This window comes from Trachypithecus francoisi, unplaced genomic scaffold (assembly GCF_009764315.1).
Source record: "Trachypithecus francoisi isolate TF-2019V2 unplaced genomic scaffold, Tfra_2.0 Lachesis_group11, whole genome shotgun sequence".
NCBI classification, from domain to species: Eukaryota; Metazoa; Chordata; class Mammalia; order Primates; family Cercopithecidae; genus Trachypithecus; species Trachypithecus francoisi.
Genome location: NW_022681456.1, coordinates 1,348,076 through 1,372,222, shown reverse-complemented (window position 1 = coordinate 1,372,222; position 24,147 = coordinate 1,348,076). Strand labels below are relative to the sequence as shown.

General features: G+C 57.0%; 1 protein-coding gene and 1 non-coding gene across 3 annotated transcripts in view; both read left to right on the top strand.

Annotated features, from left to right (window-relative positions):
- Positions 1–6,778: 6,778 nt before the first annotated feature.
- LOC117091153 lies at positions 6,779–6,882 on the top strand. Its single transcript, XR_004440274.1, has one exon. It is a non-coding gene; the product is annotated as a U6 spliceosomal RNA (small nuclear RNA).
- Positions 6,883–8,246: 1,364 nt separating this feature from the next.
- Positions 8,247–24,147, top strand: part of MMP17 (matrix metallopeptidase 17) — a 31,768-nt gene continuing 15,867 nt past the window's right edge. The window contains exon 1 of one of the 2 annotated variants that reach the window (XM_033220081.1): positions 8,247–8,301. Coding sequence is in view for 1 of the 2 variants with exons in the window: in XM_033220080.1 (XP_033075971.1) it covers positions 13,413–13,574 (162 nt within the window). In the remaining variant the exon portion in view is untranslated. Of the gene's footprint in view, positions 8,302–10,879; positions 13,575–24,147 lie in introns of those variants that run through there. The other variant, XM_033220080.1, reaches the window with a different exon arrangement.

Sequence of the window (24,147 nt, the reverse complement as noted above, 5' to 3'; positions counted from 1 at the left end):
GGATCACGAGGTCAGGAGATCGAGACCATCCTGGCTAACATGGTGAAACCCCGTCTCTACTAAAAATACAAAAAACTAGCCGGGCGATGTGGCGGGCACCTGTAGTCCCAGCTACTCGGGAGGCTGAGGCAGGAGAATGGTGTGAACCCGGGAGGCGGAGCTTGCAGTGAGCTGAGATCCAGCCACTGCACTCCACCCTGGGCAGCAGAGCGAGACTCCGTCTCAAAAAAAAAAAAAAAAAAAAGAAAATGTACACAGGGCTGGGAGCGCTGTAAGGTCCTCTGAGCTGGCCACACTGTGGTCAAGCCATCCTGACATTCCCCCACCCTTGTGGTAATGTACATTGTGATATTCCCAGTTCTTGTGAATGTAGCTTGTAACCTTCCTCCCTGCCCTTAGGAATGTGCTGTGTAACATCCACCCCTGCCCACAAAAAGTTGCTCCTAACTCCACCACCTATCCCAAACCTATAAGAACCAATGATAAGCCCACCACCTTCGCAGACTCCTTTCTCAGACTCAGCCCCTTGCACCCAAGTGAATAAACAGCCTTTTTGCTCACACTAAGTGTTCAGGTGGCCTCTTATACGGACGACGCACGTAACACCTACATTCTTCTAGATTCATCTAATCTATCTTTCTTCCATAAAATTACTAAACATGGAAACTTTTCTGTTCCTGAAGTCCTATCAGCTAAAACTAGATGAATTCTCCAAAAGCAGCCTTGTGTCTGATGTGTGGGCCACACAAAAAGTTCACAGTACCTCCCAATGCCATAATCAGAGACATTCAAACCGCAAACCAGGTTCCGAATCGGACGTTTCGTGCTGTAGACAGCTTTCCCCAGATGCCAGAACAGGACTCCTGTCACGACGAGGCTCTTACCCATCTCAGTGCCCACCTCTTCCATGGGGCAGGACACTGGTGTCGCTGAACCTTCACGATCCACGGCTTCTGCTGGCAACTCCACAGAACGTGACCCAGGAGATCCCTTAGTCCCCGCTGGTTAAGTAAGGAAATGCCTGTGCTGTTGGCGAACACCATGTGCAGCACCTGGAGAAACTCCCCTGGGAAAGCTGAGACCCACATGCACAAAACAAGAAAACAGGTCAAAGGGTCGCAGCCAGTCTCACCCACCCTGTGGTCATCTGATTTATTCCCTTGGTTGCCTTTACTCCTGGGTTCGTGACTCAAAGCCATTATGCAAACTGGGATTGCCACATTACTATTAATTTTACCTTGTATTTCCCCCTTTTAAGCTTTGCGTTTGTTCCTTGTTAAATTTTGAAGTACAACTCCTAGCAGAATCGTGTTGGCCCAGCATGTCAAGATGACAGCAAGAGAATCCAAAGCAGAAAAAATTGAACTCAGTAACGGGCCCCAGGGGGACTCAGCCCAGGAACCACGCCCTCCAAACCTCCCTTACTGCTCAACTGTGGCTAAAAGGGTTTTGACATTGACTCCTAGTCACCACCCACAGTAACCTCACCCAGTGTGCAGCAAGACCAGCAACCAGGACTTCCCGGGGACATCAAAACCTAAGTACAGGGCCGCGGGCAGTGGCTCACACCTGTAATCCCAGCACTTTGGGAGGCTAAGGCAGGCAGATCACCTGAGGTCGGGAGTTTGAGACCAGCCTGGCCAACATGGTGAAACCCCATCTCTACTGAAAATACAAAACTTAGCCGGGTGTGATGGCGGGCGCCTGTAATCCCAGCTACTCAGAAGGCTGAGGCAGGAGAATCACTTGAACCCGGGAGGCGGATCGGAGGTTGCAGTGAGCCAAGATCGCACCACTGCACTCCAGCCTGGGTGACAGAGTGAGACTCTGTCTCAAAAAAACAAGAAAAAACTAAAAAGCTAAGTACAGAGAGACTGATCAGTGATGCCTGAGAAAGTTTTTTTGTTTTTTTTTTTTAAACAAAGTCTCACTTTGTTGCCCAGGCTGGAATACAATGACGCGATCTTGGCTCACTGCAACCTCTGCTCCACCTCCCGGGTTCAAGCAACTCTCCTGCCTCAGACTCCCAAGTAGCTGGGACTGCAGACGCACACCACCATGCCCGGCTAATTTTTGTATTTTCAGTAGACAGGGTTTCACCATTTTAGTCAGGCTGGTCTCGAACTCCTGACCCCAGGTGATCTGCTCGCCTCAGCCTCCCAAAGTGCTGTTATTGAGGCATGGGCCATCTCGCCTGGCCTCTTTTTGTTTTTTTTGAGACAGAGTCTTGCTCTGTCACTCAGGCTGGAGTGCAGTGGTGCAATCTCAGCTCACTACAGCTTCTGCCTCCCAGATTCAAGCGATTCTCCCGCCTCAGCCTCCAGAATACCTGGGACCACAGGCGCCACCACCACGCCTGGCCAATTTTTGTAGTTTTAGTAGAGATGGGGTTTCACCATGTTGGCCAGGCTGGTCTCAAACTCCTGACCTCCAGATCCACCTGCCTTGGCCTCCCAAAGTGCGGAGATTACAGGCGTGAGCCTCCACATCTGGCTGCCTGAGAAAGATCTTGATCAAAGGGGGAAATATGGCCGAGCACAGTGTCTCACAGCCGTAATCTCAGTGCGTGGGAAGGCTGAGGTCTCACAGCCGTAATCTCAGTGCGTGGGAAGGCTGAGGTCTCACAGCCGTAATCTCAGTGCGTGGGAAGGCTGAGGTCTCACAGCTGTAATCTCAGTGCGTGGGAAAGGCTGAGGCGAGAGGATCTTTTGAGGCCAGGAGTTCACGACCAGCCTTAGCAACATAGTGAGACCCCTGCCTCTGCAAAAAAATCCTTAAAAACTAGCTGGGTCTGGTGGTGCACACCTGTGGTCCTAGCTACTTGTGAGACAGAGGTGGGAGGATTGCTTGACCCTGGGAGGTGGAGGCTGCAATGAGCTTTGATTACGCCACTGCACTCCAGCCTGGACAACAGAGTCCCCTGTCTCAAAAAAAAAAAAAAAAAAAAAAATTGCCTGGGTGCAGTGACTCAAACCTGTAATCCCAATATTTGGGAGGCCAAGGCAGGAGGATCCCTTTAGCCCAGGAGTTTAAGACCAGCCTGGGAAACATAGGGAGACTCCATCTCTATTTATTTTTTAAAAATTTAAGAGGCCGGGCACGGTGGCTCATGCCTGTAGTTCCAACACTTTGGGAGGCCGAGGTGGGCAGATCACGAGGTCAGGAGTTTGAGACCATCCTGGCCAACATGGTGAAACCCCGTTTCTACTAAAAATACAAAAATTAGCCGGGTGTGATGGCACACGCCTGTAATCCCAGCTACTCAGGAGGCTGTGGCAGGAGAATGGCTTGAACCCGGGAGGCGGAGGTTGCAGTGAGCAGAGATCACACCACTGTACTCCAGCCTGGAAAATAGAGCGAGACTCCATCTCAAAAAATATATATATTAAAAAATATTTTTAAAAAGGGGAAATAGGAAAGTTTTCAGAAGCAAAATGGAGTTATTAGTGTAAAAAAAAAATCACCTGACAAATAGAGCCAGGGAAGATTATGAAGGGAGGGCTCTCAGCCTTGTATGCCTGATAAAAACAACCACAAAAGAGACTGCGAAAACCACAACTTTGCCCAGAAAATACTTCTGCGAGGAAATCTGCCCGGCAACTGCCTGTCCAACCCTGGACTGGCATCATCTTGTCATTCATCCTCATAGCCAAGGACAATCATTTCAAAACAATTATGTCATCCTCATTTTCCTTTAAAACCCTTTTTCTTCCTTTACCATCCTTAATATACACACAGTTTACTATGGCACACATATTCCCTCCCAAATAAATATCCACATCCTCTAGAGAGCCTCTTTCTGTTTCATATTTAGGTTAGGAGGTTCTAATTCCATTCTCCAATGCAAGGAACTCAGGGCCAGGCACGGTGGCTGTAATCCCAGGACTTTGGGAGGCCAAGACAGGAGGATGACTTGAGCCAAAGAGTTTGAGACCAGCCTGGGCAACCTTGTCCCTACTAAAAATACAAAAATTACCCAGGCGTGGTGGCATGCACCTGTGGTCCCAGCTACTCAGGAGACTGAGGTGGGAGGATTGCTAGAATCCAGGGGGTCGAGGCTGCAGTGAGCTATAATCACGCCACTGCACTTTGGCCTGAGCAACAAAGCAAGACTGTGCCTCAAAAACAAACAAACAAACAAAAGCAAACCAAGCAAACAAAAAAACACAAAACAAGGACTGAGGCAGGAAACACACAACCTTATAGTTGCAGAAAGTAAGAACGCGCTCAACACAAACAAAATCCCCAGTCAAGGGCAGGGCGTGGTGGCTCATGCCTGTAATCCCAGCACTTTGGGAGGCCGAGGCGGACGGATCACCTGAGGTCAGGAGTTCAAGACCAGCCTGGCCAACATGGTGAAACCGCATCTCTACTAAAAATACAAAAAATTAGCTGGGTGTGGTGGCAGGCACCTATAATCCCAGCTACTCAGGAGGCTAAGACAGGAGAATCACTTGAACCAGGGAGGCAGAGGTTGCAGTGAGCTGAGATCGTGCCATTGCACTCCAGCCTGGGCAACAAGAGTGATACTCTGTATCAAAATAATAATAGTAACAATACACTTTATAAATAAATAAATGTCACATGAGATCCAGACGGGGCCCTTGCACAGAAAAAAGGACATTAGAGAAAAACTCAGGGAACCTGAATAACGTGTGGATTGTGCTTAATGACAATGTATCATTACGGTTCATTCACTGTGACCAATGGACCATGATAAGATAAAATGTTAATTACAGAGGAGAGTGGGTATAAGGTGTATGGGCACTTCAGCCATTATGGAAACAATGTGGCAATTCCTAAGAAATTAAAAATAGAACTGCCACAGGGCCCAGCAGTCCTTCCCCTGGGCCTGTATCCAAATGAATCAAGCTCACCACCCATCTAGGTGTCCACACTCGCACACGTCCCCCACAGCACTACCCACCGCGGCCAAGGCGGGGAGCCACCCGGGCACCCATCAGTGGCCGGACGGATAAGGAGAATGTGGTATATATGATCACATGGAGAGACATGACGGACTATTGTTCAGCCTTAAAAACAGATCCTGGCCGGGCGCGGTGGCTCAAGCCTGTAATCCCAGCACTTTGGGAGGCCAAGACGGGTGGATCACGAGGTCAGGAGATCGAGACCATCCTGGCTAACACCGTGAAACCCCGTCTCTACTAAAAAAATACAAAAAACTAGCCGGGCGAGGTGGCAGGCGCCTGTAGTCCCAGCTACTCGGGAGGCTGAGGCAGGAGAATGGCGTGAACCCGGGAGGCGGAGCTTACAGTGAGCTGAGATCCGCCCACTGCACTCCAGCCTGGGCGATAGAGCGAGACTCCGTCTCAAAAAAAAAAAAAAAAACAGATCCTGCATTTGCCACATGGATGGACTGGGAGTCACGATGCAGCAAGACAAGCCAGACACAGAAAGAAACATCACAGCATGTCACAAATATGCAGAATCTTAAAAATAAATAAATAAATAAAGGCAGGGGTATTGGGTGCGGTGGCTCACACCTGTAATCTCAGGATTTTGGGAGGTCAAGGTGGGAGGATCACTTGAGCTCAGGAGTTTGAGACCAGCCTGGATAACATAGTAAAACCCCATCTCTACAAATTTTTTAAAAAATTAGCTTTGGCCGGGCGCGGTGGCTCAAGCCTGTAATCCCAGCACTTTGGGAGGCCGAGACGGGCGGATCACGAGGTCAGGAGATCGAGACCATCCTGGCTAACACGGTGAAACCCCGTCTCTACTAAAAAAATACAAAAAATTAGCCGGGCGAGATGGCGGGCGCCTGTAGTCCCAGCTACTCGGGAGGCTGAGGCGAGAGAATGGCGTAAACCCGGGAGGCGGAGCTTGCAGTGAGCTGAGATCCGGCCACTGCACTCCAGCCTGGGCGACAGAGCGAGACTCCGTCTCAAAAAAAAAAAAAAAAAAAAAAATTAGCTCAGTGTGGTGGTGTGCACCTGTGGTCCCAGCTATCTGGGAGGCTGAGGCGGGAGGATTGCTTGAGCCCGGGAGGTCAAGGCTACAGTGAGCCGTGGTCGTACCACTGCACTCTAGCCTGGGCAAGACAGCAAGAAGCTGTCTCAAAAAAATAAATAAATAAAAAGGTGGGGATCAAATATATAAAGACAGAATAAAACAGTGGGCGACAGGGTGAGCCCCTTCAAACGGGCTTGTGTGCACCTGAGGGCTACAGAGAATAATTAAGTTCCAGGCATTTGCTAATGCATGGATCATGGCTGCTCTGACTGTGGGAGGAAGACAGGTGCCTGTGAGATGATGCAAAACTCACCCGTTCCGCTGTGGTCACCAATTTACTGCATATACATACCCTACAACATCACGATGTACACCTTAAATGCACACAATAATATTTACTTTTAAAAAAGATACATGGGGCCGGGCGCAGTGGCTCACACCTGTAATCTCAACACTCTGGGAGGCCGAGGTGGGCGGATCACCTGAGGTCAGGAGTTCGAGACCATCCTGACCAACATGGAGAAACCCCGTCTCTACTAAAAATACAAAATTAGCTGGGCGTGGTGGCACATGCCTGTAATCCCAGCTACTCAGGAGGCTGAGACAGAAGAATCGCTTGAACCCAGGAGGTGGAGGTTGTGGTGAGCCAAGATTGTGCCATTGCACTCCAGCCTGGGCAGTAAGAGCAAAACTCCATCTCAAAAATAAAAAATAAAAAGATACGTGGGAACTTTCCTATATTTATAGTTTTTCTGTAAATTTAACTTCTAAAAATTTAGAACTTTATTTTTAAAAAAACAACAGACTGCTCACTTCAGCAGCACCTATACTAAAACTGGAACGACATAGAGATTAGCATGGCCTCTGCACAAGGATGACACAAAAATTCATGAAGTGTTCTGTATTTTTATATTATAAATAAAAATAAAAAATAAACAACACACACACACAAAACTGTACCTCAAAACATGTCATCTGGGGCTGGGTGCAGTGGCTCACACCTGTAATCCCAGCACTTTGTGGGGACGAGGTGGGTGGATCACCTGAGGTCAGGAGTTCAAGACCAGCCTGGACAACATAGCAAAACCCCATCTCTACTAAAAACACAAAAATCAGCCGGGCGTGATGGTGCATGCCACTCTGGAGGCTGAGGCAGGAGAATCGCTTGAACCCGGAGGCGGAGCTTGAAGTGAGCCGAGATCAAACCACTGCACTCCAGCCTGGGCGACAGCAAGACTCCATCTGAAAAAAACAAAAATATGTCAACTAGGAACACCTGTGTTCTGTGTTCTGTTCTGCCTGAGTCTGCTGCAAGGAAACCTGCCCCCGGCCTGCCGGGGTGTGGCTGAGCTGCCTAGGCCTCCACCCACCGGCCCAACCTGCTCACACACCACAGCCCATGGGTCCACTGGGAGAGCACCTCAGGTGCAGTGAGGCCTCAGAAGCCGACCTCAGTTGCACGCAGGTGGGTGACAGGGCATGCAGCGTCATCTGCAGAGCGCCCAGTGGGCACTGCCTCCCGTGGCCCCTGGGCCGCAGAGTTTCCCAGGCTGGGTCAAAGCTAATTTCCCCAAATCCATACGAAGTGACGGTAGATTATTTCCTCTGCAACAAATAGCTGAAATTAAGGAATTTGAAAATTTTACAAAGGCAATATTTGTTAACTTTAATAAATTCGAGAAGAGATTAATTTTGTTTTCTCTTTATTGTTCGGAATGAGCGCTTCTGGGATAAAGACATATTCGGCCGTCCTGAAATAAGTAAATAATGGCACCCAGTCTTCTAGGTGGAGAGCCTGCAGAGAGGCAGCTGGGCTTGGACTCTGGTGTGAGTGCCCGGCCTGCGGCTCACCCTGGGATGTCCAGGGCGCCTGAGCTGCCTGGGCACCTGCTCTGGGTTGGAGTGGACACACCCAGGCAGCGCTCGGCCAGCAACGAGGAGCTGGTGAGTACAGCTCTAGTGATGGAGGCCAGCCAGGGGGGACGCTGAGAGCAGGGGGCCCAGAACCCACCCATGCGGGGCTACAGTGCGTGGGGTTGAAGTGGTTTGGTTCTGTGGCGCCGCCCAAATCTCACGTTGAAATGTAAGCCCCGTGTGCTGGAGGAGGGGCCATGGGAAGTGATGGGTTCACGCGGGCAGATTTCCCCCTTGCTGCTCTCACGGTAGTGAGTTCTCACGAGATCTGGTTGTGTAAAAGTGTGTAGCACTTCCCTCTTCGCTCTCTCTCCTGCTCTGGCCACGTGAGACATACCTGCGTCCCCTTCACCTTCCACCTTGAGAGTTTCCTGAGGTCTCCCGAGCCATGCTTCCTGTACAGCCTGTGGAACTGTGGGTCAGTTAAACCTCTTTTCTTTATAAATTACTCAGTCTCAGGTAGTTGTTTGCAGCGGTGTGAGAACGGACTGATTTAGGGCTGAAATGCTGCCAAAGAGGTGCTGAGAAAGAGAAGAGTATCGTCTCCCAGGAAGGGGGCGCAGCCAGGAAGGGGTGTAGCATGTTCACCACGGAAGTGCGAAGGCAGCCCAGGCGCCCGCCAGGGGGGAATGCACAGAATGTGGGCCCAGCACAGTGGCTTATACCTGTGAGCCCAGCACTGTGGGAGGCTGAGGTGGGCAGATCACTTGAGATAAGGAGATTGAGACCAGCCTGGCCAACACGGTGAAACCCCGTATCTACTAAAAATACAAAAATTAGCTGCACGTGGTGGCAGGCGCCTGTAATCCCAGCTACTCGGGAGGCTGAGGCAGGAGAATCACTTGAACCAGTGGGGCGGAGGCTGCAGTGAGCAGAGATCGTGCCACTGCACTCCAGCCTGGGCGACAGAGTGAGACTCCATCTCAAAAATTAATGAATTAATAAACATTCAAAAGTCAACAACAAGGGGTTGAGGAACTCCACTGGTGGTGTTCATGGCAGCAGGGAAGCCAGGTACCAGTGCATGAGGACGTGGAACCAGGACTACAAAGACGCTGGGCTGAGGAGAAGACCAACCAGGCTGGGGCTGGCATAGGGTCCAGGGAGGGCCCATCTCTGAAATGGGTGACATAAGCCAAACACAGTGTTTTGTGCTCAGGCCTCTCTGCATTGGGCTTCCTGTCACTTACACACAAAGAGCCTTGAATGGAATTCACCATGAGCGATACAACCAGGGGCACAGCACCCCCTCCTCACTGCCTGACTCAAAGGTCCTGGGTCCCCACAGGAGCGACCGTGGGCAGGGCCACCTGGGGGCTGCCCATCAGAGTGTCTGCACCCAGATGGCTACATTCCAGGGCTGGGCACCTCTGGCTTTCCTAGAACCTTCATGTCACAACTAGGAGCCCCAAGTGTGTGCCCCACAGAGCCCCAACAATAGTGCCCAACTGTCATTGGCCTATCTTCATGGTCCACAGACATCGCTACCTGAGTCTTCAGCCAGGGGCAAGATATGAGCTGATGGGCCCAGCCTAGGTTTAATGGTCCAGGTGTGGGGTAGCGTCAATAAAGCCTGGGCTCTGGCCAGGGACAAAGGTGGCTTTTCTAAAGGAAATTACAGGGTAAGGGAGATGGATAGCAGGCAAGGCTGGATCAAGGGGCTCAGAAGATGTGAGGCAATGTGTGTGTGTGTGCGTGGTAAACATAAATACAGTAGATGGTTATTGTGGGTCTTTTCTGCTTTCTGCTTTTCTTGTTTCTCATAAATTGTTTAATTTGCTCAACAATATGTCTGAGGCTGGGCACAGTGGTTCACGCCTGTAATCCCAGCACTTTGGGAGGCCGAGGTGGGTGAATCACCTGAAGTCAGGTGTGGCATTTGAGACCAGCCTGGTCAACATGGTGAAACCCCATCTCGACTAAAAATATAAAAAGTAGCGGGGCGTGGTGGCGTGTGCCTGTAATTCCAGCTACTTGGAAGTCTGAGGCAGGAGAATTGCTTGAATCTGGAAGGCGGAGATTGCAGTGAGCTGAGATCACGCCACTGCACTCCAGCCTGGGTGACAGAGCAAAACTCCATCTCAAAAAAGAAAAAAATCCAACAATATGTCTGAGTGGCCCTGCTGATACACTTGGATCAAATCCCTTCTTCCTGGCTTCAAGGCAGTGTTCTGTCTTTGGGACTTGTCCCGGTGTGGTCAGCCCAGGGCAGCCACCAGCTGACACAGCAGCTTCGTGGGTCTTGGAAAGGTGCCTGATTCCTCGCGGGCTATGGCCCCACTGTGGGGCCATGGATCCATCAACAGGGTGCAGGTGGGACTCCAGCCTCTACCCACGCCCTTGGCCACAGCCAGCAGGACACATGGCGCTGGATCAGCCAGTCGGCCACGGATGGGCACGTGGGCAGTTTCCAAATTCTTTCCTATTACAAATCACACTGCAACACCATGCTTGCCTTAGCCTTCCCGTGCAAAGGAGGGAGTGTCACTCCAGAGCAGACACCAAGAACGCTGGCCGCAGAACATGCGCTTCTTGAATCATGATAGCTGCTACCTGGTGGCCCTCCCGAGGGGCTGTACCAGGAGCCCGAGTGCCCACCCCCCACACCCTCCTCCGCACATGATAATATGTGATTTTTCCCATCCCTCCCTTCCTTCCTCCCTTCCTCCTTCCCTCCCTCCTTTTTCTTTCTCTCTTTTTCTCTTTCTCTTTATTTTTCTTGGCAGGGTCTCGCTCTGTCTCGCTGGAATTCCTGTGCTTAAGCGATCCTTCCACCTCAGCCTCCCAAGTAGCTGGGACTGCAGGCACACCCCACCACGCACCTGCGGGTGCACCCCACCACGCACCTGCGGGCACACCCCACCACGCACGGCTATTTTTTGTATTTTTAGTAGAAACATGGGTTTCGCCATATTAGCCAGGCTGGTCTCAAACTCCTGAGCTCAAGCGATCCACCAGCCTCGGCCTCCCAAAGTGCTGGGATTACAGGTGTGAGCCACCATGCCCAGTCATGATTTTTCAGCGTTGCAGAGCTGATGGAGGAAGAGCGATTTCTTGTGAGGCTTGGATCTCAGCTGCTTTCAGATGTCTGAATCGGGTGGCAGGCTTGAAGGGAACACAGCAGCCATGGTGCCACGCAGCTGCTTTGAGGAAGGCCACGTTCCCGATGTCTAACGAAGCATCTCCAGGTCACCAGCCGCCACCAGGCCTTTCGGGGGAGAACTGTGGCCTGCCTATAAGGCCCCTTCTCACATTTGTACACCCCAAGCCACTGTCGCCCATAAACAAGCCATCTCCCTTCACTGCCGGCAAGCCCCGCGGTTAAGCCTCTTGCCAGCACCGAGCCACAGCCCGTTGACAGCGTCCTGTTGCAAGTCTCAGATGCGTACCAGCCCAGTGACGCAGTGGGGGTGGTGGCCGCGTCGCCTCTTCTGAGCCCTTGACCCGGCTTTGCCTGCCATCCACCCTCTCTTCCTCTGACTTCAGCACCTCTGACTTCCTGTAGAGAATCCCGTCCGGCCCAGGGCTGCAACTCACTTCCCTGCCCCTGGCCCCACAATCCAGTTCCTGACCCAGAATCCAGAAAGAGGTGGCCTTGAGACCGTTGGTTGAGAATGCGTCTGTCTCTGGCTGGGCCTGCTGCACGGGAAGGATGACGGGAGCTGCCCTGGGCCGTCTTTGCCCTACACAGAGATGGAGTGAGAGAAATCGCATTCTGATGCTGTTGCTGTGTGACTTGGTCCGGCCCTGCCTGACTTTAGCACACGCTGGGACACCACCGTTCCTGAGCCGCACACGCTTCCTTTCCTCGACTACAGCCGCTTTGGCTGGGTCTCTGCTCTGGAAACAAGGTTGTCCTGATGTACTTGGTCAAAATCCCGGATGAGGCCAGGCGTGGTGGCTCACTCCTGTAATCCCAGCACTTCGGGAGGCCGAGGTGGATGAATCACCTGAGGTCAGGAGTTCAAGACCAGCCTAGCCAACATGGTAAAACTCCGTCTCTACTAAAAATACAAAAATTAGCCGGGCACAGTTGTGCACACTTGGAATCCCATCTATTCAGGAGGCTGAGGCAGGAGAATCATTTGAATTTAGGAGGCAGAGGTTGCAGTGAGCCGAGATCCTGCCACTGCACTCCAGCCTGGGCAACAGAGAAAAAAGAAAAGAAAAGAGAAAAAGAAAGAAAGAAAGATAAAAAGGAAAGAAAGGAAAGAAAGAAAAAAGAAAAAAAAAATCTGGGATGCGCTGTGAAAGTCCCCACATGCCAGGGTTCCTCCTACAGGTGATCTCCATCAGTCTGAACCAAGGTCAGCTGAAGCAGGTGTGGACTCTCCCTGTTCAGACAGGGCCAGGGAGGCTTTGAGGGCAGCAGGGACAGGATTGGCCAGAGCACCCAGGGAAGGCGTGGGGTGGGGGTCGACTCGCACAGGAGTGGGGGGGCACCACTCCCTTAAGACCAGTTCTGGTAAAAGGAGCCAAGCCTCAGTTTCCCTGTCCGTAGAATGTGACCTCAGTCCTAACAGTAACAGCTGTGATTTGGGGTGGCGGAGCAGAAGGGCTTGGGAAGGAGGGGAAGCCATGCTGTCCAGCACGAGGAGAAGCTGAATAAAGGCTAGGGTTACACTTGAACCTCACCCCCGGCCCTCTCCCAAGATCTCCCACTCCGGGGCCAGCCTGTACGCAGCTTGCACGAGTTCAATCCACACCAGCACCTGCTTGGGCTCTGACCCTGGCTCTGCCACTTGCCCGCTCCAGGACCTCCCATAAGTTACTTCATTTCTCTGGGCCTCAGTTTCTTTGTCTGCAAAATGGAAATCATAGTTTTCATCTCATAAAGGTTGTAAGTAAATGAAATTATTCAGGTAACCCCTGGGCATGTCCAGGCACACGCTGAGCTCCAGCAAACGTTACAAGTTAACATTGTCCCTCCCAGGCCTTCAGGGACTGCAGAGCCTCCCGAGGACCCCAGCCCCGCAACAACCGCCCTCGCCCTCCAGTCCCCCGCGGTCCCACAGCCCCCACCCTCCCTCTCCCGCGGTCCGCGGGCTCCACCAAGCGCCCACCCGCTGCGCTGCGGCGACGGCTCCGGGGCCTGAACCCGGTTCTGAACCCGGGCCTCGGGTGCCGTGGGGGGTGGGGCCGGGAGCGCGGCCGGAGAGGGAAGTCAGGGTCAGCTCCCCGCAGGCGCCCCGGACCCCTGCCCCCGCGGCCACCCCGCGCGTCCCCGCCGCCCCAGGACCGTCTCGAGACACTCGGGGAAACGCCTTCCCTGTGATGCCGCGGACCCGGTCCTCTCGTGGACACGGCGGGGCGGGACGGGGGTCGCAGCGTCCACGGCGGCGCGGGCCCTTTAAGGCGGCGGGCCTCGTTAGCATACATTTGCATGGCCCCGCCCCGCCGCTTGAGGCTGCCGCGCTGGGCTCAGTCCGGCGGGGGCGCCGCGGAGAGCGGAGGGCTCTGGTCTGCGGAGCGCCGAGCGGAGGGCGCGGGACCCTGCACGCCGCCCGCGGGCCCATGTGAGCGCCATGCGGCGCCGCGCAGCCCGGGGACCCGGCCCGCCGCCCCCGCCGCCCCCAGGGCCCGGGCTCCAGCCGCTGCCGCTGCCGCTGCTGCTGCTGCTGGCGCTGGGGACCCGCGAGGGCTGCGCTGCGCCCGCGCCGCGCGCCGAAGACCTCAGCCTGGGAGTGGTGAGCGCGCGGCCGAGGGCGCGGGGCCGGGACGGGCGCGGAGCTCCTGGGCGGGAGTCGGGGGTCTCCGCGGGCCGGGTGGCGGGGACCGGGAAGACCCCAGCAGTGCGCGTCGGCGTCGCGCGGGAGCCCGGGCGCCCTGGACCCATTTCCTGGGTGGGGAGACTGAGGCTGGGGCGCGGGCTGAGCGGCCGGGCGAGCGCACGCGAGTCCTAGGAAGGCGCCGGCTGCTGTCCCGGCTCCGTGCGCTCGGAGCGCGCCGCAGCCTCAGGAGCCCGTGGAGTTTGTGAGGGGGTCGCCCACCCGGAGCCCGGGTCCCTGGCTTGCAGCAGCCCCAGAGCAGCCAGGGTGGGCGAGAGCAGGCATCGCGGCCGCTCCGTGCCCTGCGCGCTGCGTGCGTTCCGGGTGGGAGTGGTGGGGGCAGGAGCACGCACCTACAAAGCCAGGAAGGGCAGGGGCTGCGGAGTGGGGGCGTCCCGAAAGCCTTGAGCCTCTGAGTTTGCTCGGTTGAGGGTGTTGGGGGCACAGGGAAGCCGGCCCCCAGCTCACCACTGGGCAAGGACCTGGCCTCCAGCCTCCTTCCCCTCCACCCCAGGTCGGCCAGGCTGGCCCTGCCTGGCCCTGGTACAGTACTGAGCCAGGGGCGCGGGGAGAGGCTTCCTCACCCCACACCTGGCCGCTGGCCGCAGCTCAGCTTGGGAACCCTGCCTGGGGGCAGCGACGTGGCCTCTTCCCACAGCCCCCTCCCCTGTTCCGCAGCCGGGACTTGCGTCTCCTGTGGACCCGGAAGATTTAGAGCAGACGTCGTGGGGTCAGTGCCCCCCGGCTGGGGCGGCCCGGTGGACTCGGGCTGGGTTCAGCGGTTCCTTCTGAGGCTCCTCACCGCTGCCTTCACTGCACTCTTACCCAGGGAGTCGGGCCAGGAGCCGAGGCCTCCCTGCCCCGCACAAGTGTTCGGCCCGGCCCTCGTCCGCGGACAGTCTCCCAGTGGGGTCTTGACAGGGCCCCTCGCCCAGCGCAGTGGACATTCAGGAGCTCCAAAACCTTGGGGTCCAAGCAAGTCAGCGCAGGTGGATTTCGGGCAGTCGAGGCATTTGGAGGGGCCACTTGGGTGGCACCCGCAGCCCCTGTGGTTGGCAGGACTTGGCCAGGGGGTCTGGATGGGAAGCCGGTTTGGCCACCGTTTGCCCCAGGCCCCGAAGCCATCTGGGAGGGTGCTGGCCACTGTCCCTGCTGCCCGTGCCCAGATGCCTGCAGGTCCCCACAGTGACTTCCAGCCAGGCAGCCTGTGAACTTGGGGTGCCTCCCCACCTCCTCAAGACCCGTTTGTAGCTGGGGGTCTCCCAGATCCCCCACTGAGAAGCACACCCTGGGGACACGGTGTTTCCAGCTCTGGAGGGAGGTGAACCCAGGCCGGCCTTCCGGGTCCAAGGGTGCTGCAGAAGGGACTGGGCCAATGCCAAGGGAAGACTCCAGGTGGTGCCCACACACTCAGGAGGATGGACCCCGGCCGAGCCATGTTGGCTGATCAGACCCAGTGCGGTTTGGAAGTTTCTTGGCACCCACCTGCCCGCCTGCTCGGAAAGAGTGGGTCAGGCGCCCTCCTCTAGGCTGGTACTTGCGCCTCGGTCTCTCCTGGCACTCCGGGAGTCACCCGCCCCGCACCCTGTAACAGCACCGAGCGGAGGATGTGGCTCCCCTGCCTGGCTGGGGGCAGTGAGTGGGCCCCGGTGTCCAGCCGGAGAGGGAGGACTCTGCAGGCAGCCCCCTGCCTGGACTGCCTGGAGCCCCCTCCGGCGTCCCGCCTTGCCCGGCCTGGCCTGGCATGGAGCCTCCGTCCTGCCTCAGCCTCCTGCTCACACTGGCGGTGCGGGGCGGCCTCTGCTGGCCCTCGGGGGAACCGCGGGCCGAGCTCAGGCCCAGGGGCGGGCGGCTTCTCCTCGGGGAGGGATGGGGAGGCCGGGATCTGGGCGGGAGGGGGGACACCTCCACCGCCCCCTCTCCAGAGGGGCTCCCGGAGCTGACTGATATTCAGGTCTGGGCGCCAGGGAGGAGAAGGGCTCCTTTGTCTCAGGGACCCGCTCCTGCAGACAGAGCTGCACCCAACAGGGCTGGAGCCGCGGCTGGAGGGGAGGGCCCGCCCCAGAGCGCCCCCCATTAGCACGTGAACAAGGCCGGGATTCAGACTACTGGGCGGCGGGAGCCGGGCTTTCAGGAGCCCTCGGTGGGAACAAAAGAGCGCACTGTCCCCCCGGGGGTCCTCAGCAGGGCTGTGCGTCCTTGTGGGCCTGAATTTTTTGTCTTCCTGTGTTTCGAGTACAACATACACCGAGCAGCCCAGGGTCTCCACAGGCGTCTGCCTTCCCCGCCCCTGGGTCCTGAGCACGGATGGGACGCGGTTCTCGGTGACTTATTTTGCACAGTGGCACCGTGCTGCCCGTGGGCCATGCCATCTCCGCTTCACACGCTATCTGGAGTGTCTTGTGCCGGAGCCACCGTCTATTCACCTGGTTCAGCCAGGCTGGCCTGCAGCCTGGTTCTGGCCGGAACTTCCCGGACTTGCTGGGAGAGTGTCTTGGGTTCTGGGTCCTGGGTGGCAGTTGTGTGGTGGCAGATTTTGACAAACTGTGCTCTAAAGTTTCTGTTCCATTTCTCCTCTCAGCATCACAGCCTGTGGCTGTCATCGCCGCCCCCAAGGCACAGTGGCAGCTCCCTTGATCTTCTGCGCGAGGTGGGGTGGGGCGGGGGCGGGGTATTGCTGAGGTTGTGGGATGCTGGGCCAGATGGCACCAGGTGGCAGCTGCCCTCCATATCCTGGCCTCTGCCGGTGGCCTCTGGGTTCCTGGCCCTCAGGACCTTGTCATCGCCCTGGCTGGGGCCAGGGTGTCCCCTGCAGCTGCTCCCAGAGCTTCAGGTGAGCACCCCCAGCCAAAAGCAAGACAGGCAGGAAGGTTAGACCACGGCCTGATTTCGCCGTGAGAGAAGTCTGAGTGTCCCTTGCTCTGCGATCCCCTTCTGACAGCCATCTTCATGGCTCCAGAGATGTTTCTCTTGGACGTGGGCTGTGCGACCCGACTAAGTGTCAGGCCTCAGTCTCCCTGTCTGTACAATGGGGTCAGTGAGGACAGGCTGCCATAAGATCAGCGGAGGTGCTTCCGATGGCTCAGGGACAGGAAGGGGGAAGGCTGGAGAGGATCTTAGTGGGGGATGGGAAGGGGGAAGGCTGGACAGGATCTTGGGGGGACGGGAAGGGGGAAGGCTGGAGAGGATCTGGGGGGACGGGAAGGGGGAAGGCTGGAGAGGATCTGGGGGGACGGGAAGGGGGAAGGCTGGAGAGGATCTGGGGGGGACGGGAAGGGGGAAGGCTGGAGAGGATCTGGGGGCACGGGAAGGAGGAAGGCTGGAGAGGATCTGGGGGCACGGGAAGGGGGAAGGCTGGAGAGGATCTGGGGGGACGGGAAGGGGGAAGGCTGGAGAGGATCTGGGGGGACAGCAGGGTGTTCCCTGACACACTGTCTTCCTGGGGGTTCCAGGGACACTTTGCGCATGCGTGAGTTTGCCTCCTTGTTGGCAGCAGATCCAGTGGGACGCTTGCCCTGGCTGTGGGCGCAGGGTGGGTGGGTCAGACGCATGCAGGATGGAACTTCTGTCATGCAGTGGCTGTGAGCCTCCTGGGCACCCGCCTCTGGGATTTGGGCCCTCCTGGGCACCGTCTGGGTGGGACAGGATGGCAAGGACAGGACAGGGTGGTCTGGGCAGGGTGTGGAGCCCGGCTTCCCCTGTGGACCCTGCAGTAATAGGCAAGTCCCCTCCTCATGTCAGCCCCAAGGGCTCCACGCGACCTGGCCCACCTCCTTCTCCGTCCCGCCCCTTGACTCTGTCCCACTGGCTCCTCTACACTGTGCGTTTCCCTGCCTAAGGGCCTTTGCACTTGCTGTCCCCACCACCGTGAGCACGTGAACACCGCCCCACGCATCACCTGGACAGCTCCTTCCGTGTCCCCCCGGGATGTTCCCCGAGCACCCATTTCATCAGCCCTGCAGCCCGTCCCTCACCCCCGCCTAGCACGGTGGTCACACGTGGAGGCCCTGTAGCCAGCAGCCTGGGCTGTGTGACTGAGGATAGATGTCCCAACTCCCTGTGCCTCGGTGTCCTCGCCAGCAGCCTGGGCTGTGTGACTGAGGATAGATGTCTGAACTCCCTGTGCCTCGGTGTCCTCATCTGTAAACTGGGAGTAGCCAGCAGCGTGGGCTGTGTGACTGAGGATAGATGTCCGAACTCCCTGTGCCTTGGTGTCCTCGCCAGCAGCCTGGGCTGTGTGACTGAGGATAGATGTCCCAACTCCCTGTGCCTCGGTGTCCTCGCCAGCAGCCTGGGCTGTGTGACTGAGGATAGATGTCTGAACTCCCTGTGCCTCAGTGTCCTCATCTGTAAACTGGGAGTAATAAGAGCACCTGCTTCATAAGGTTAGCCCTCCGTCGTCTGTGAGCACCTGCCAGGCACCCTCCAGCAGGGACCACCCCAGCCTCGCCGTGCCTGAGGGACGTGGCACCCGTGACGTGGGCGTGGTTGGGCAGTGCTGGTAATTGTTGGCTGTTAGGGTCGAGTAGAGCAGTTCTTACTATTCAGGACGTAATGACCACCTGAGATTCATGTATGCGTTCAGGTGTTTGCTATTTATCCTCCTCACAATCCCGTCCTCCCCTGTGGGCAGTGGGATGGGGTCCCATGGTCTCGGCCTCTCCCCAGTTGCTCAGACAGACAGACTCAGGAGATCTGGCAGTGTCCCTGGGGAAGAGGCTGGAGCAAGGGGGTCACTCCAACCGAGGGTCAGCCCCCAGAGGAGGCTGGTGCAGGGGAACCCCGCATGGCCAAGTGGGTCAGACATGGTTGTTGGGACCAGACCACGGCTCCATCACTGACCGTGTGCTATGTGACTGTGAACAGGTTATCCACACTCTCTGAGCCTTAGTTTCCTCATCTGTAAAATGGGGCTGATGACACCTGCTCTCCCCACCCCCAGGCCCCGTGCAGGTTGGGTCACAGATGAGTATGGAGGTCGGGCCCAGGCACCACCCCCATGGCACAACAGGGCCACAGATGCACCCGCCAGCCAGGGTGCCCTGGACGGGAGAAGCTGTTACAACCAATCAGTGCAACCCAGAGCCTGAGGACAGTGGCTGCACTCCATAAACAACTCCGTAAAAACCATCAACTCCCTAAAAGCCGTCAAAGGGAATTCTGTGCTGTGTGCATTGCGCCCCCTTGAGGCTGGAAACAGATACGCGTTGTGCCTGACAACAGGCATCGGAGTGGGCCTGGGCGTCTGCATCAGAGTCAGGGGCTGCGGGAGCCCACTTCCTGCTGGTGCCCCCGGGCAGGGCTCTGCCTCTGGCCTTTGTGTCCCCGTCTTTGGTAATGGCCCAGCCCATGGCAAGAGCAGGAGAGGGGCCGCCTCTCCTAGGCAGCTCCAGAAACTATCATCAGCCAGGGGGCGGCTGCCGTGGGTTGGGCACCCTAGAGCTCCCGGCGGCCCCTCCCGCCTCCTCCCTCCTCCCAGCAGCCCCTCCCCTTCCCCAGTGGCCTTCTGGAAGGTTCACCCTGCTGCTGCTGCAGCACCCGCCCGCCACAGCCTCCGTTGCCCTGGAGACAGCGGTCTCCGTGGCGACAGCAGAGGGAGGACCAGGCAGCGGGTGGGCGTGGAGGGGGGCAGGTAGCAGGTTCCCAGGATCAGACGCCCCCCCGCCTGCGTGGGATCCACAGGCTCTGTAGGTACTGAGGGCAGGAGGCGGGGAGGAGGACACCCGGAGGGCGGGGTCTGGGCCCCCACCCCAGTAGCCATCACACAGCAGGCATCCCCCTACCCGCTGTGGGTGGGAGTGGGTCAGGGTAGAGGCCTGGGGCAGGGAGGAGGGGCAGGGAGGGGCCGCCACATTTGCCCTGAGGTGCTGGCTCGGGGGTCTTTGCCCCAGGACCATGCTCCGGGCCTGGTTAACCCCTCCTCCCCTTAGCTAACAAGCCTGCCTTGCCGCCACCGCCACCCTATTACCTGGGTGGACATTTCCAAGCCCTAGCCGGGAATCAGCCACCCCTCCCAGATGGACCTGAGCTGCCTGGTGAGCTGCTTGCCGCCTCTTCGCTGCAGGCTCAGGCCTCCCCACAGCTGCGCCTCTGCCCCCGCTGGGAGCACAGGACGGGTCAGGGCTGGGCGAGGGCACCTGGTGGGCTTAGGAGGCCGCTGGGGCAGGTGGCCACTTCTACCTGTGTCTACCCGAAGGCTGGCGGCTCCCAAACCTGCAAGGCTTGTTCTGTTGGGGTGCTCCTGGCAAACTAGGAAGTAGTTCCCACCCTCCCACTCCAGCCCCCCAGACGGCCCCTCCCAGGATGCCTAGCCTGAGATTGGGGGCACAGCCCCCTGAGCACAAACTCGTGTTAGGTAGGAGGCACCCGCCAGCCCTGCCCCACAGACCCACCGCCCCCCCAAGATTCCACAGCATTGTATGCTCAAATTCCAGTGCCCCTGGGGCCACGGTGACAGTGCCTGTTGACTGTGGGCAGGGCTGCCTGTCCCGGGCTGGCCCCGGGGCAGACTGGCTGCTCACACCTGCAGCCAAACCACCTGCTTCCAAAGTTGGGCAACATTCCGCAGCCACTGGGAGTGCTGCCTGCCAGGCCCAGCTCCACTTTCCTGAAATGCATGTGGCTCTGTGGCTGCCCAGCTCCCCAGGGACCAGAGGGAGGGGTGCTCCAACCCGCTGCCATGAACCCCACAGAGTAAATGGGCTGCTTAGTGCAGCCACCAGCTGTTACCCCACTTATAGATAGGAAGGCTGGGGGCTGGGTTGTCCTCCCAAGGGGTCTCAGCACCCACTGGCCCAACCTGGGCAGCAGCTGGCCTGGGTGGGAAAAGCACCTGCCTGTATGGACCCTTCCCTGGTGAGGGGGCAGGGAGTCATCATCCAGTATCATAGACGGTGTGAGGAAACTCCAGAGGGCTTCCTGGAGAAGGTGACAGGCTATTGTAACCATGAGGCACAGTGGCCCTGTTGAGCTGTGATCTTAACAAAGGACTAAAAAGTGCACGTATTTAATGCAGAATGTGCTGATGGGCATCTCTAGCACCTAGAGCGGTGACTGGCCATGGGACAGCCTCAGTAAACCCTGTGAGTGCACGGTAGTGTGGGGTCGGACACTCAGGGCCAAAGATCCCACACCCTGTCAGTAAACCCTGCGGGTGCACGGTAGTGTGAGGCCGGACGCTCAGGGCCAAAGTTTCCCACACCCTGTCAGTAAACCCTGCGGGTGCACAGTAGTGTGGGGCCGGACCCTCAGGGCCAAAGATCCCACACCCTGTCAGTAAACCCTGCGGGTGCACGGTAGTGTGAGGCCAGACGCTCAGGGCCAAAGATTCCCACACCCTGGAGGTTGGGGTGGAAGTGGGAAGCCAGCCCATCAAGGCCAAGGCTGTCACCCTCAAGGCCCCTCCAGAGAAGCTGCCCTCCCCAGTCCTGAATGCCCACTTTGATGTCCTGTCATGCCTATAGCCTTGGAGGGGCCCCCGAACCCGAGGGCTTTCCAGGCTCCCCCAGTTCTTACACACTCTTGGCTTCCCCTAGGGGCTGAGGGGCTGGGCTGGGTCAGTAGGGTTTGGAGAGGGGGTAAAGGCACAGAGGGAAGGCCCCGGGAAGGACTCAGTGGTTCCTGGAAGGGGGATCTCGGGGTGTGCAGATCCCATGCAGTGTCTTGTACAGCCCCTCCTGGCCAGCAGGGCCTGTTGCTGATGCTGCTGGGACTCCCAGGTGGGTGGTGCCTGGCTCCTCTGAGCGCTGCCTGCTGGTGGGCAGGAGGGTTGACCAGGACCACCCCGTCACCAGCTCCTGCAGACCAGAACCTGGGGTCCCAGCAGGTGGCATAAATGAGTCAGAAGCATTTTCTTTTTTCTTTTTTTTTTTTTTTTTTTGACACGGAGTCTCGCTCTGTCCCCCAGGCTGGAGTGCAGTGGCCGGATCTCAGCTCACTGCAAGCTCCGCCTCCCGGGTTCACGCCATTCTCCTGCCTCAGCCTCACAAGTAGCTGGGACTACAGGCGCCCGCCACCTTGCCCGGCTAGTTTTTTTGTATTTTTTAGTAGAGACAGGGTTTCACCATGTTAGCCAGGATGGTCTCGATCTCCTGACCTCGTGATCTGCCCGTCTCGGCCTCCCAAAGTGCTGGGATTACAGGCTTGAGCCACTGCGCCCAGCTCTTTTTTCTTTTTTTTTAAGGATTTCTTTAAAAAGTTATTTTTCTTTTCATTTGTGCGTTTTTTTTAGGTTAAGCCACATGAGGGCCGGGCGCGGTGGCTCAAGCCTGTAATCCCAGCACTTTGGGAGGCCGAGACGGGCGGATCACGAGGTCAGGAGATCGAGACCATCCTGGCTAACACGGTGAAACCCCGTCTCTACTAAAAAATACAAAAACTAGCCGGGCGTGGTGGCCGGCGCCTGTAGTCCCAGCTACTCGGGAGGCTGAGGCAGGAGAATGGCGTGAACCCGGGATGCGGAGCTTGCAGTGAGCTGAGATCCGGCCACTGTACTCCAGCCTGGGTGACAGCGAGACTCCGTCTCAAAAAAAAAAAAAAAAAAAAAAGCCACATGAAACTACTAGTATTTATTTTAAATCAGAGAAATGGTTAAAAATGGGTGCTTTCATATGGTTTGGCCAATGAATCCATGAGAGGTGGTAAATAATAGTGATTCACAGGCCGGGTGCGGTGGCTCAAGCCTGTAATCCCAGCACTTTGGGAGGCCGAGGTGGGCGGATCACGAGGTCAGGAGATCGAGACCATCCTGCCTAACACGGTGAAACCGCGTCTCTACTGAAAAATACAAAAACCTAGCCAGGTGAGGTGATGGGTGCCTGTAGTCCCAGCTACTCAGGAGGCTGAGGCAGGAGAATGGCGTAAACCCGGGAGGTGGAGCTTACAGTGAGCTGAGATCGCGACACTGCACTCCAGCCTGGGCGACAGAGCAAGACTCCGTCTCAAAAAAAAAAAAAAAAAAAAAATAGGCCAGGCGCGGTGGCTCAAGCCTGTAATCCCAGCACTTTGGGAGGCCGAGACGGGCGGATCATGAGGTCAGGAGATTGAGACCATCCTGGCTAACCCGGTGAAACCCCGTCTCTACTAAAAAATTTAAAAAAATTAGCCGGGCGAGGTGGCGGGCGCCTGTAGTCCCAGCTACTCGGGAGGCTGAGGCAGGAGAATGGCGTGAACCCGGGAGGCGGAGCTTGCAGTGAGCTGAGATCCGGCCACTGCACTCCAGCCTGGGTGACAGAGCGAGACTCCGTCTCAAAAAAAAAAAAAATAGTGATTCCCAAGCATTTTCTAAATGCCCACCAGAGGAAAAAAAAAAAAAAAAACAGACAGGTCTGCAGGCAGGGCAGAGCCCCCAGCACGTCACCCCTGGCTTGTACCTTTCTGAAGCCCGCCTCACCCGTGCTGTGGTTCCCTGGGCTGGCAAGTGTCCACAGGGCGGAGCCGGAGCTTCATGGCAGCCTGCAAGTGGGCACAGGTGCCATTTGGTGGTTGAAGAAACTGAAGCTGGGGTGGAGGTAGCCCCCACAGATGGCATCCAGGCCCCCCTATCCCCAGGTCCCCACGATGGCGCCCAGGTGCCATTCAGGCCCCCCGTCCCTGGGGCCCCTCCAGGGTAGCAGAGGTGACTGGGGTATGGGGCCAGGGCTTGATTTGTGCCCAGGTTAAAGGGCTGCCCCCATGCCTGCTCCTGCTCAGCTCCAGTGTGGGTAGCCTCCCACTCACCCCAGTAGGCCCTTCAGAGCAGAGCTGTCCCCTATGCCAGGTGCTGGTGTGAATGTTTTCCACATCCTGGCTCACATCCTCACCACCAGCCTGCCAAAGACTCTGAGGAAGGAGCCCAGAGGGGTGGACTGCCTTGCCCCAGGCACACAGCAGGGAGGTGGCTGAGTGGGATTTGAACCTGGGCAGCCTGGCTAGAACCTGGTTTTTGTTTCTGAGACAGTCTCGCTCTGTTGCTGTCACAGCCTCCAACTCCTGGGCTCAAGCGATCCTCCTGCCTCAGCCTCCCAAAGCACTGGGATCTCAGGCATGAGCCACGGCGCTGGCCAAACCTGGGCTCTTATCTCCCCCGTGAATGTACAGCATGGCCCAATTCCTTGACCTGGTGTCTGAGCCACTGCCTTTCTCAGCTGGGGTCCCAGATCTTAGGTCCTAGACTGCTCTGTCACAAGTCGGCTGAGAGCCTGCGTTTGACACTGGCCACATTTAAGAGCCTTTTGAAGGTTCCCTAGCATTTTGCAGTCTCAGGAGGCGTGGGGTGGGGCAGGGTTGCCATGAGTGGTTGCACAGGTTGTGCACTGCACAAGCTCATGTCATCTGAGGTTTGTTTGTTTGTTTATTTTATTTTGAGACGGAGTCTCACTCTGTAGCCCGGGCTGGAGTGCAGTGGCCAGATCTCAGCTCACTGCAAGCTCTGCCTCCCGGGTTTACGCCATTCTCCTGCCTCAGCCTCCCGAGTAACTGGGACTACAGGCGCCCGCCACATCGCCCGGCTAGT